Source organism: Salvia miltiorrhiza, chromosome 8 (assembly GCF_028751815.1).
Source record: "Salvia miltiorrhiza cultivar Shanhuang (shh) chromosome 8, IMPLAD_Smil_shh, whole genome shotgun sequence".
NCBI classification, from domain to species: Eukaryota; Viridiplantae; Streptophyta; class Magnoliopsida; order Lamiales; family Lamiaceae; genus Salvia; species Salvia miltiorrhiza.
In genome coordinates this window covers 8,650,220-8,663,987 of record NC_080394.1, presented here as the reverse complement: position 1 = coordinate 8,663,987, position 13,768 = coordinate 8,650,220, and the positions used below count along the sequence as shown (strand labels likewise).

Below are 13,768 nucleotides of genomic sequence, written 5' to 3'. Positions count from 1 at the left end.
CGACGCTGGCTGACCTCTAGGAGTTATATGAAGGTCGACGTCGACTGACCTTGTTGCTTAACATAGGAGACGCGAAGATCGGCGTTGACCTGACCATGATGTTGGAGCTCAACCTTCGGAAGACAATGACACCCGACAAAAGTTGATTCATTAGTTTATTATTAGTGCTCCTGAAGGATATAGTTAGTTAGACATCATGCAGTGTACATGAACACTCATAAAAATTATTATTTTACCCCTTTGTATCTGTCATATAAATAGGGCATTGCACTCATTTGTAGAGGAGGATCTTTTTCAATCATTATGGACTCTCTCTTTCTAGCAGCTGAAAGCTTGTGAATGTAAATGAACTCTCTCTTGAAAACATAGTGAAAACTCCGGCAATCTCCCGTGGACGTAGATCATTCGATCGAACCACGTAAAATCTTAGCGTTCTTTATTGTTTCATTTAAAGGTGTTGATACTTATTTCACCAATGTCTATTATGTTGCAGTAGGAAGTTTACCAAATGATGCTAGACAAGTTGTAGTAGCACAACATGAGTCTACGCGCACTATTAATGGTAAAAGATTTAATTTTATTGTGGATCCAAGTTATTATGCCAATGTTAGTATTACTGATGGTGGCATAACGTCATTAGTTAATGAATTGGGTTTATAAAAAGTAAGTGCAGAGAGAGTAGGGTGAGTGGACCCATGAATTTAATTAATTTCTTAATTATTTTTCGAAAAAAGAATGTGATATTTTTTTTTAATAAGACATTCCATTATAGAAACTAAGATATTTGTAATGGGACGGAGAGAGTATTAAATACTCCATCGTCCCTCAAACATTTTTCTTTCTTTTCATTTTGGCATGTCCCCAAAATATTGTGAAAATAATTTTGCTAATCATTATCCTTATGCGGGGCTCATTCTCCACTTAACAAATATACAACTAATTTTTATTAAAACTTATATCACCCTTCTATTAGGAAAATATTTGAAGCACGAAGAGAGTAAAATTACTTTTGATGTTCGTCATCATGATGTGCACTTTAAATTTTTATGTTTTTTTGTAAGGGGTAATTCTTTTGGAGGTGAAGCTGTTGTCGATCCGAGGACAAATTATTTTGATGCAAAAGAAAATGATATTCTCTTCGTCTCACTCTAATAGACTCACTTCTTTTGGATACAAAGATTAAAAAAATTACATTTTAGGAGGAAAGTGGTAAGGTTCACATCAATTAAGTACATGTTTTTTTTACTCAAAATGTAAAATGAACTTATTCTAGTGGGACGTTGCAAAAAGAAAAGCGAGCCTATTAGAATGGGACAAAAGGAGTATGGAGTATTTTATTTATTTATTATTTTTATTATTAGGCATTTTATTTAGGAGCTTGGTCTATTTATTTAGTTTATATATATGTGTGTGTGGGAGATTTCTTCATTTATTCTATAGTTGGATTTTGATAAAATAGATTTTTCCTTCCCTGCATTATTTAACTTAATTAATTTACAATTATAACACAAATTTCACAAAAACAACACTTTTTTATTATTTCAACCACAACTTTCTTTATTTTTTTTATTTATAAAATTTGTCAATGCGTATATTACTGAAATAATGTCATTTTATTGGGGGGAAACGGATAATATTAAAATTAATACATTTAAAAGTGTGTCTTAATTACCATATGTTTCATTTCAAAGTCGTGTTACAAGTTACAACTACCTAATCTTAAAATTACCAGTAAGACCATCCACAATGGTTACACGATAGCCATTACACGATAGGGCTATCGTGTAAATGAGCTATCGTGTAACCGTTGCGGGAGAGGTTTACACGAGGGCTACACGTTCTATCGTGTAGCCCTTTAAACCGTTTGATTTTTTTTTTTCAATTTTTCTTCTCTTTATAACTAATTCTATCATGTAAGCTATCATGTAACCCCACTGCAGCATCTTTACACCATGTGGTCCCCCATCATAAAGTAGGCTATCATGTAAGCTATCATGTAACCCCATTGCGGATGCTCTAATTGACATTTGAATTTTTTTTCCACATAAAGCTTCCAAAAACACCAACGAAAATACAAAGAACAGAAAGAAGATGGCAACATCTTGAGAAGGGGCAATAAAGTCAATTACACCAAAATCAATCACAACCTCGCTTACAATTCACAAATCACAATAAAAATATCCACTCCAATTTCCTAAATCCAATAATTTCTCCAAACCCCATTACGCCATTTATTGACAGCTTCATTCATTACAAAAGGAAGAATTTAATTTTTTAAAAAGAGAAAAGCTCCCAAGTCCCAACTCCCTCTTCAAACAACTTCAAACTCCTCCACCGCCACCGCCACCGCCACCGCCACCACCGCGATGAGAACGAGCAACCACCTAATCGGGTTCCTGAACTTCCTGACGTTCCTGCTGTCAATCCCGATTCTGGGCGGAGGCATCTGGCTGAGCACCCGCGCCAACAACACCGACTGCGTGAAGTTCCTGCAGTGGCCCATCATCATCATCGGCGTCGCCATCATGGTGGTCTCGCTCGCGGGTTTCGCCGGCTCCTGCTACCGCAACAACTTCCTCATGTACCTCTACCTCTGGGCCATGTTCTTCATCATCGCCGCCCTCATCGGCTTCATCGTCTTCGCCTACGCCGTCACCGGCAAGGGCTCCGGCCAGCCCGTCATGAACCGCGCCTACCTCGACTACTCCCTCCACGACTACTCCGGCACCTGGCTCGCCGACCGCGTCACCAGCCGCTCCTACTGGTCCAACATTCGCTCCTGCATCAGAGATTCCCATGTTTGCGGCAAGATGGCCAGGAACGTCAATGGAGTCCCTGAAACTGCCGACAACTTTTACCGCAGAAAACTTTCCCCTATTCAGGTCAAATTCCATTTTTTAACTTTTGGATTTTGCTCTTCATTTTCGATCTGGGTTTTTTATTTCTTCAAAAGGCTTTTATTTTTTTTTAACTACATTAAATAATTTATTAATTTCCAAGATGTGGTTTTATCTTTGGTGTTTGAGTTTTGATTTGAGCTCTTGTTGTTAGAGAAAGAGGGCTTTTTTGGTTCAGAGCCAATTAGTCCCTTTGTAGAGAGAGAGAGAGATGAGATTATGATGATGGGTACACCTGGGTTGGAGTGTGTTAGTTTACTATGCAAAATGGGGCTACTTTTATTTTCTTCCTCATTTTCAATCTTTTCTCATGGAATGAGACACCATAACCACCTATTTTTGTCGTTTAATAATTCAACTTGAGACTATTATGTGCTACTTTTGTTCCAACAAATTAGATATTTTTTGCACAACTACAAGAATCAATCCTTTACTGGAATCTTTAATTATCTGTGGATGTTTTGAACTTGTATGGAAATTCCCATTTGGCTTTTGTTAACCGATTATATTTTATATTTCGTGAATTTTTTTTTACGTCTTTTGGGCTTTTGTTTTATTTTTGCTTCTGCAGCTGCTGATAGTCTATTTGTATTTCCAGCTCAAAAATCTTTTGATTCAAATCGCGTCAATTCTCATGTTAATTTGTTTTCCTTTCCTTAAATATACTGTGATTCCTTCGTAAAATTTGGCTATACCAGATTGAGATTCCCTTTTCAATTTGGTGTCGTTTTGAGATCTCAAAAGCCAAAAGTTTATTTATTACTTTCTCAAATAAGCGTGGTCTTTTTACCATTTTTGTCCGTCCATAATAAGTGTGATTTTTCCATTTTAGGACATATAACTCATTAACTGGATGGATGGAATCCTTTCTCCAACTTATATATATATATATATATAGGGTAGGGTTAATATAAAAACCCCTCTTAAGATGAAAACTAGGAATCAATTTAAAACCATTGATTTAAATAAAATAGAGGGCTAAGATTAAACTACATATGCACAATTTCGATTGCATAGATGCACAGTTTCAATTGCATAGATGCACAATTTCGATTTGCTTGAGTATTTTGCATTGTTGGTTTCAATTGCATAAATTGCATATTTTTTAATTGCACAGTAAAATATAATAGATGTACAGTTTCTTTTGTTGACTAAATCCTAACCATTAGATCTAATATTTAAAAGGTCAAGATTAGGTTCCTAGTTCTCATTTTAACAGAGGTTTTTATTAGAACCTCTTCCTATATATATATATATACAATATTTTATTAAAACTAGTGTCCTCTCATCCACACCACGCAGCATATCGTGGACGGAGAGTATCATTATCTAAACTTCAAGATTTCTACTACAACTTTTTGTAAGGGAAATTTTCACGAAATTGGTATATTTTTATTCTTTTCCCTATTGAGCAACTGCCAATGACGTCCTCCATACTTCTTCACATGGTCCGAATAATAAGATATAGATGGGACCTTTAATTATTTGCTATGGTGATGGAAAAGCTATAAATCTTTTTTAATTCAATACTATTATTATTCTCTTAAATGTAGTGGTTGGAAACCTTTACTTCAGCTGAAAAGATGGTTTTTTAAGAAATACTTGTACTAAATAATAAATTTGGTACTAAAAAATACCGGAGGCTGCCAAATTTTCTGTGCTTGCTTGTTTTTATTGTGTTGGTGCATTTCTAGTATTGGGAGATTCATACTTTTATCTAAATATGATTTGGACGTCCTCTGATTTTCAATAAATAAGAGTCTGATAAGTCAAGCCCTTCTTTTTCGGTAGGTATAGCGTGTGCCGAGATTATTGGAAGTCCATAATATACACTAATGATTTGGCGTGTCATCTAAAATCATGCTATTAAGATATATTTAATGTAATACTTTTTTTTTTTGACGGAATATTTAATGTAATACTTAACAAAAGCATAGTGTCACACCTTTACGAAAAATATAGAAGACTTTGATGATAATATTGATAATTCTTGGAGATTTCTTGCATCATCATTGTCTCACTTTCTTGAGTTTTACAAGATTCATAGTTGATTTTGGTGAGCAAAGGAATCAAGGTAGAAAAAAGTATGCAACAAAACGTTTGCTTCCTTATATTCCTTTATTGGTGGTGAAAAAGCATTTCAAATCATTTTGGCTTATTTCATGTTTCCATGCACTTAAAATTTTCTTCTTTTGGAAGTTGGAACCTATACATTGAATATGAAATATTTGTTGTGATGTAACACACATCTCTTAGTGACATATGGTTTGTTGTAATGTAGTCTGGATGCTGCAAGCCTCCCACATCATGCGGCTACGTATACATGAACGAGACGTATTGGGCGCCCGGAGCAGGGCTCATGGGGACTGATCCCGACTGTTTGAGGTGGAACTACAACGATCAGGAGCAGCTCTGCTACGACTGCGACTCCTGCAAGGCGGGTGTGCTAGCGAGCTTGAAGAAGAGCTGGAGGAAGGTCTCCGTCATCAACATTGTCATACTCATCATCCTCGTCATAGTGTACTGCGTCGCCTGTGCGGCCTTCAGGCACAACAAACGTATCGACAACGACGAGCCCTATGGAGAGACCCGGATGGAGAAGTCGCAGCCGAGCAGGATACACTTCTGATTGAGGCACAAGGTGAATATCTAAGATTTTCAAGAAATTAAACAGTGTGGGATTTTCTGTTTCATTTTTCAGTGTTTAGTAGATGATGGGAAATGACTTGGTAGTTCTGTTTTGAAAGGAAATATCTTGTATATTTTTGTATTAGTTTGAATTTCATGGGTCTCTTGCGTCTTCTTCATGATATCGATTAAGAGAGAGTGCACATGGAGAAGTAGTGTCTAATACATATGTGGTGTTTTTGCTACTCCAAGAAAAGGTGGCATGTTTACGCAACTACATTGAGTTACTTATGTTGCTTTGGTAATTAAATTAGGTAATTCTGTTACACGAGAAAGCAATTGCATGTGCAGACATGGATCCGAGGAAGATGGGTCCGGCAGTTTGAGCCAAATAGTAGATCCGTTGAATTAGGCCACACCACACATGGAAATCATTTTATATACACTATAAAACTCATTTATTATACTATGTCCTTGCTATTTTCCGACATCAGATACAAAGTCAATTTGTTTCGTGAATCATAGTTGTGGTTTCAAACATTGATCAAATGTAACAAAATAAATTAAGAATTTATAATCATTTTTCATTTTATTTTGGTAGATAAGTATCAAATACTTTTAGTTTGTGCAATTGGGGTTTCTCCATTTTTTTCCTATGATAGAATAGATTAAAATGGACACACTAGCTTGGGGCCGGGCTAAAGCGACAATGTTCACTGTGTAACTACACATATACAGAGATATGGAAAATTTTATAGTCCAAACCCACACTAGGGAATGACACCGTTTTACTCCAACTTCATGTCATCTTTCTGATTATCCAAAAAAATGGTCAAATCCCAATTACAAAAACTAAAATTATTTTATTTTTATTTTCATTTTCAAAGGTTTGAAATTGAGATAGAAAATGCAAAATGAATATGGGTTGATGATTTATTTTGCAACTATCCAACTAAATACACATCTATACCTATGTTTGTGACTTCCTCTAAAGAGAGTATCAGTAAAAAAACTAGTAGCATGTAAACGGATCTGCTATACACACTACAAAAATTGAATCCTTTCTTACATAAATACAGGAAGATTGAACAAGCATCTTTGTCAAAGAAATTGCCATGTAAACAATAATAGCGTTTCACATGGTCATACAATTTACCTCTCTACTACATATACATCACTCATTCATTACATCATTTCTTCACTATCATAGTTTGATTCTCACGACTTACCTCAGGATTCCACCTCGTCACAATTCTTTCCTCGACGGAGTAATGCTCCAAACTGGAAAGAGAGACTGCGTCGTTACCGTTTTTGCTGATGTGAAGAACCAGCAAGGTTTTGGCAACACTACCACAGAGTCGAAGAGTGCAGTGAAAATCGGACCACGCCTTCAACCGGGTGTTCGCATCTGCATCCTCGTCGGACAAGGCAAGGACTGCATATTCAGAGTGCACCAGAGCTGGATGATAACGGTAGGCAACAAAGTCGACACCATATTGCGACCCCCGCCCTCACCACCCAGTTCTTCCTGCGAAGATGAGAATACGCTTTAAACAGAATGGGGAAACCAACCCTCTTGGCCGTCATGTAACGCCACAGCTCTTGATCATTTTTCGCGCACTTATTTTCACCAACAACCTTGATGCATTTCAAGACAAAGCACAAGTAGAGAGCTTCTTCGAAACTTAGTTGGTGCCACTGCTTATCCTTGTCCGCGGTTATAACAGGGCGCCCAAAACAAGCTCGGTTTAGTAGTTCAGTTTGGTGTGGGAGAGCTTCCAGAAGCACGGCACACCCGGAAAGCAGTCCTTGAGAATCAGATTCGAGCAGAGAGGATTGAAGCTGCGAGACTACTACCGACATTGGCTCTGCTAGAGCTTTTGCTTCGGCTGCTTTCCCTTTCCATCTCGGGGCCATAATCTGCTTCAAACAAAGTAAGAAAATTCAATGAGTTAGTCGATAACAAGAAATGTAAGAATGAATCACCAACAACCGTGATGGGCATAATTAGCATGTAAATTATAAATAAATGAAGTTTTGTGCTCTATATCAGTGGTTATACTATTAAGATTTCCTTTACTATTTTGAATTATAGAACCTTGAAGAAACTTAAAAGTTATCCTACCAAACTCATAGAATCACGCACAACAGCATCACTAAACTTCATCTATAATACCCCATACTTCACTATTAAGTTGTAGAATAACTTAGAAACTACCAAGTATAAAATGATTAGCGCTAAAGAAAGAAAATAAATTTTCTTTTAATTATAACAAAAATAATTTACAAACTCTTTTTGTACCACAGAACACATTCCTAAAGGTTTTACCTTTAAATTCCTTTAGTTGTTTCATTATATTCAACATCACAGTATGAACGAAGCACCCCATTTATGTTTTTGCAACTAACACACACATAGACTTAAATGGACTTAAACATCAGTAAAGGTGCAAGCAATTTTACATAAACGAGAAAAATAGAAACAAATATCTAAAATCTGAAATAGGAATAAAGTAGATGGATCTATGGACGATATACATGATTTAAACTGAGTAGGTGTGCTGTGTTTGTCGAACGAGCTCGGGTTCGGTTTGGGCTGTTGGTGTTGTTGTGTGAGTGTCCGGTCCAGGAGGAGAGATGAGGACTGTGAGTCGACGGACGGCGGTGGCTGCTGTCGCCGAAGGTTATTGGAAACGGCGCCGTCGCCGGAAAGGGAGGCAGCGGCGGCAGATTTGGGGATCTAGGGTGTCGAACGAGAGATGGAGACAGAACAGAGTGAGATGTCGGTTATGATGATGGTGGTTCAGCGAGCTGATCTTCGCCGGAATCAAGAGGAAGAGGGCGGCCGCTGCCGCCGAGGAAGAAGTGGGGGGGGAGGCGGCGTAGGTGTGCGACGGTGTGTGTGTGTGCGCGCGCGCGCGTGAAGATAAAGAAATGGGCTCAATTTTGGGGCCTTAGTTTTAGTTTAAAGTTGGGCTAAATTGAGTAAACAATTCGGCTGCCAATTAAAGTGAATTTGGAGATCAATGTTGGGCTTTGTCTAAATGATTTTGAAAGTTGGGCTGAAATGAAATCAAACTAAATGATTTTGAAATGGGTTTGTCTAATTAATTGATTAATAGGGCCGGAAACTGTAAGGGTGCGTTCACTTTGATAGATGGGAAAATGAGGAATAACAAAAATTTATGCTTTTAAAAGCACTCTCATCAGATCACCTAAATGCATCACTAACTCTAAATTTAGGCTAAAACAATTGAAAATGAGATAAAAAATGCATCCAGCAGATCCCCTAAATTGGATGGGGCCCACAAAAAAATTTACACCTACCTAAATTCAATCTTAAATTTACACCACCCTAAATTTATTTTAAGCTTATAATTAGTAGGGCCCACACATAATTATTATTTTTATGTAGAAAATATGAGATCTGGTATATGCATTTATAAAATCGAAATCCTAAAATTAAATAGGGAAGCTTTAGGGAGGAATATAGGAACATAATTTTGGGATTTCTGTTGGGAGTGCTCTAAATGTCTCCATTTTTATCCTATATTTTACACAAAAGAGAAGTTAATCATTTTTCCTTCCTTATTTTCACTTCAAGGAGGGATAATATTATCCCTCCATTTTGGTGTGATAATATTATCCCTCCTTGAAGTAAAAATAAAGAAGGAAAAATGGTGTTTATGTGAAATGTGGGATAAGAAAACAAACATTTTAAGACATAACTTTTTATTATCCCATTTAGAGGGATAAAAAGCAAACACACCCTAAACTTAATTTGATTAATAGTTGAGCTATCTAATTAATAAATTAAACTCTAAGTTGGATTTAATTAACTATTCTAGTCATTCAATAACATAATATATTATTATTATGTGCATACACAAATATAAATTACTTGTCCTATAATATAAAATGTATAAAATGAATTTGCATTAAGCATATTGTAAAAGATGTTTATGATTAATTTGGTTTTCTTGCATGAATTCAATTTTTAAGGAAAAGTCGAGCAAAGATATTGTTAGTGTCTTTAGCTGAATATTTTTGTTCTCAATATTTATAATCTTAATTTTGTATATCTGTGCATGATGACTCAAATATGTATTAATAGTCTTTTTCACTTTGACTTGAGGTTAGTATCACAAGACCTATTAAGAATCTAAGATTATATTATCTTTGTAAGTTTTGTTAACCAATCGGATTAGTGTTGCTTTTTCAAGTCATGTTTCCACAAATACGTCGTAAGACTCTGTCCTATCAATGTAAGCTTAATTTACAAAATTATTATTGAGTTATATATGCTCTAATGTTTAAATGTAATGCAAATGTGTTTATGCCTTCTATTATGTTAAAAGCTCGTAAGTTGTTGATTGAGGTTTTCTTTTGACCTAACACATTAATTGCGAAATGTGTACACCATGTAAGTGACTCGATAGGTTGATCTCCATCGTGCCTTAAGAAATTGTCCATTTCTCTATACACAATCAAATACATTTTCATGTTCAAATTTAATTTTCTCATACTTTTAGCAAATTTATTGTTGAGATTAAAACCCAACTTAACATTCTATGTCTTTTTTAAATATTTATAGTTTGGTTTTTTTTTTTTGAAGATTGGAGTTGTGCACCTTTACGGTTTGTATTTTATTTTAAGTGAATCGTAATTTTTTATAATTATGAATTTTAAAGAATAAAATTATTATTTATATTTGGACATTTTAAATATAATAATTTTTTTTAGATAAAAAAATAGTTTAAATAAAGTATAAATTTAAAATATTTTAATATGGTCTCATTGATGGAGGATAAAAATGATAAAATTGGATTGGATTATAAATTGTGTAGGTGAATGAGAAATAATTGAATATTATATATTATACTCCCCATGTTCTTCATTTTGATGCATACATTTCTTTTTTGGTACACCCCTTAAATTTATGCTTTATTTTTTACACTACCATACATATAATTTTTACAATTTTATCCTTATAACTTACACTATTTACTCATAATTTATTTAATAATATTTTTTAATGTGAAACTCTTTATGCATTATCAATACTGTAAATAATTTTTTATTAAAATTTGTGTCGTGATCAATCTATACTATATTAAAAAAAGAATTTCCAAATTGAAATCAATTTCAAATTAATTTTAAAATTGAGTGACAATTTTGTAGTTATAATAAAATTGAAGGTTTATGTTTAAATTATATATTTTTCTTTTTATTTTCATTTTCTTTAACTTCTTATTTGTTGTTACATTTCTTTTCAAAATTGTGAAATTAGATTAATTATAAAATATTTAATATGCATATCAAATTAAAGATCACGATAAGAGCTTTAATATATTTTATGAAAATATTTGATTTTAAATGTAAAAAATAAATTTGTTTAAATATTAAGATTTTATAAATTTCTCTCTCCTCTCTCATATTTTTTGAATAAATATATTTTTAATTAGTATTTTATTTTTAATTTTTTTAACTTATTTTTTTTGTTTTTGTTTTTTCATAATATCAAATTCTATAATTGTGAATTCTTTTTCATTTTTCAATATTCAATTCAAATATATTTAATTAAAATTAATTTTTTATTATATTTATAAGTATAATAATTGAATTAATATCAATTTTATATAAATATAAAAATTAAAAATATTTTTCCGTACAATACAAATGCTAGTTATGTATACTTATGGGTATGGAATAATATTAAAAGAAGGATTAGAATGGATGTAGTCCAATGTAAAAGTATAAGCATTTTTCCGTATTGAGTTGACAGTGTTTAGTATCAAATCAATCAATCAACTTAAATAGTGTTTTCTTAAAGAAAAATAACGCAAGAAAAATACTCCGTTTAAAGTTGTCTTAATGGGTAAACTAGTTTCTTGCCGCGTGGGCCTATTAACTGAAATGGGAAACAACTAAATTCTTACTTTGACCCAAAAACCTCGATTTGGCAGTCCAATTTTGTTCTTATATATTAATTTAATTTAATAATTTGCATTTTATTAACACATTTTATAAAACTTAATGATTAACAAAACCTCATATGTCAAAAAAAGAGCGCTCCATGGTCAATCTATGAATTATTTAGAAAAACTCAGTAGTTTTTTTAATGACGAAGATTCTGATATAATACCAGACTTAATCTATAATATATTTTTATAGAATTCGAATTTGAAATTTAAATTATGAGCTTCATTAGCAGTGAACAATTTTAAATGAATATTTTTTGTTTATTGTTTTACACGGCCTTTTGTTGTTATTTATTAGGCCTACATCGATCGCACTCAAATTTGTTTAAGAATTTATTGTATTTAATTTTGTAAAGCGTAGACATTTATGACCTTATTTATTTATTTTAAAATTAAAAACGTATCTCCAACTCAAAAAAACAAAAAGAAAAAAAAATGTACTTCTATTCTAGAAGTTCTCCTTTTTTATTTGTGAATACCGTACAATCGCTATTTGAGAATGCATACATATTATTTTTATTTTAAATTAGAAACTTGACAAGTTTGCTATTCGTTGTTAAACATATCACATTATTAGTCTTAAGTGTGTTTGATATTGGCTAATACACTGTATTAGCTAATTTAGTACATATCAGTCTAGTGTTTGGTATTATTTAGTAATAATGCGGATGATCCAGTTTAATCTCACGATCCAGTATTATTAATCCAGATTTCCATTCATCCAACAAAATGATATCTCTACCTTAAATTTTGATGATCGACAAGCTAAAAATGATTATTCGTTATCATTTTATATAATGGTTCTTATTTGAACCTCTCCATATATATGAAGAGGTTTAAATAAGATTTTTTTATTTAAAATAAGAACGAAGAGTCACTCTCAATCCTTAGATCATGAAAATCTATGATAGATGCATCATCGACAAACGTTCGAATCTTGGGGCGATTTTTATTTTTCTCCGAATGTTGTTAATTGTATAACAAATTAATGCAGTAACTTTACACGTCAGTACAATGTTTCCAGTTCTCACTTTAAATTACGATTTTCACTATAACCAAATCATATAACCATATATATATATATATATATATATATATATATATATATATATACACATATATATGGATGAGTTATACTAATAATGCTATCTTTCGTGATAAATGAGAATGATTGCATAAGCCAGTATATAGTGTTGCATAACCTGCAGTATAATACTATACAAAGTTTTTACCTGGATTTGAATCCTGGAGGGAGTGAAAATTTATATAATTAATTGAATTTCATTATGCAATCATTACAAGCAACTTATGCAATATATATACTGACTTATACAATCATTCTCTTTTTTTTGATGAAATTACATTATAAATAATACAAACCACACACACACCCCACCTAGTGATTATTGTGGCCGAGAGTATTCGAACCTGTGACCTCTTGGACAACAGACAACCACTAGGCCATCCCAAAGGGACAGACTTATACAATCATTCTCAATTCTCACCACATTTGTCCATTCTCATTTTAATATTCTATATATATAGGGTATACTTTATCAAATTGGATTGAGCCTACTTAGAGGGTGTTTGGCTGAGCTTATAAGCTCCTCAAAATAGCTTATAAGCTGTTTAAGAGCTTACAAGCTCCTTCAAAGTGTTTGGCAAAATAAGCTCCTCAACAGCTTATAAGCTCCAAAAATAAGCTCCAAGTGCTTATAAGCTCCCCAAAATATAAGTTCTTCTACCCCAACTTATTTTTTTATAATCTCATATGCAACAATCTTTTTACAAATATTTTTTAATTATAATTTATTATTTTCATCATATATCATTTAAATTCATTTTTCTTCGATTTTCTCTCTCTAAAAAAATATTTTCTCTCTCTAGCTAAAAAAATCCATCTCTAGCTTATAAGCTCAATTATCCAAACACTTTGACAACTTATAAGCTCTTAAAAATGACATCTTATAAGCTCTTAAAACATCTTATAAGTTCCAATAGCTTATAAGCTCTTTAAAATAAGCTTAGCAAGTCAAAATTTAAAAATTATAAACAAAAGTAACTTTAAATATTTGATTATGCTTAATTAATTCATCAAAGTAGCGTCATTCTTAATATAGGTGTAAACTCACAATCACGACCAATTAAGTTGGAGATATAATTAATGTACTAACAAACTGATCTAGAATTCGTACAGAACCGATCACCTACCCACCGTGGGCAAGCACAACGTGCTCACCATTGATGTGACAATTTTAATTA

General features: G+C 33.0%; 2 protein-coding genes across 2 annotated transcripts; one reads left to right on the top strand and one right to left on the bottom strand.

Moving 5' to 3' along the window:
- Positions 1 to 2,027: 2,027 nt before the first annotated feature.
- LOC131000697 (tetraspanin-3-like) lies at positions 2,028 to 5,670 on the top strand. Its single transcript, XM_057926724.1, has 2 exons — positions 2,028 to 2,882; positions 5,179 to 5,670. The coding sequence occupies exons 1-2, from the start codon at positions 2,367 to 2,369 to the stop codon at positions 5,524 to 5,526; spliced, it is 864 nt and encodes a 287-aa protein (XP_057782707.1). The 5' UTR covers positions 2,028 to 2,366; the 3' UTR covers positions 5,527 to 5,670.
- Positions 5,671 to 6,574: 904 nt separating this feature from the next.
- Positions 6,575 to 8,478, bottom strand: LOC131000698 (tRNA-splicing endonuclease subunit Sen2-2-like). Its single transcript, XM_057926726.1, is given in 3 exon segments — positions 6,575 to 7,024; positions 7,026 to 7,445; positions 8,064 to 8,478. Coding segments are annotated over 2 exon segments (726 nt in total). The 5' UTR covers positions 7,443 to 7,445; positions 8,064 to 8,478; the 3' UTR covers positions 6,575 to 6,715.
- Positions 8,479 to 13,768: the final 5,290 nt, after the last annotated feature.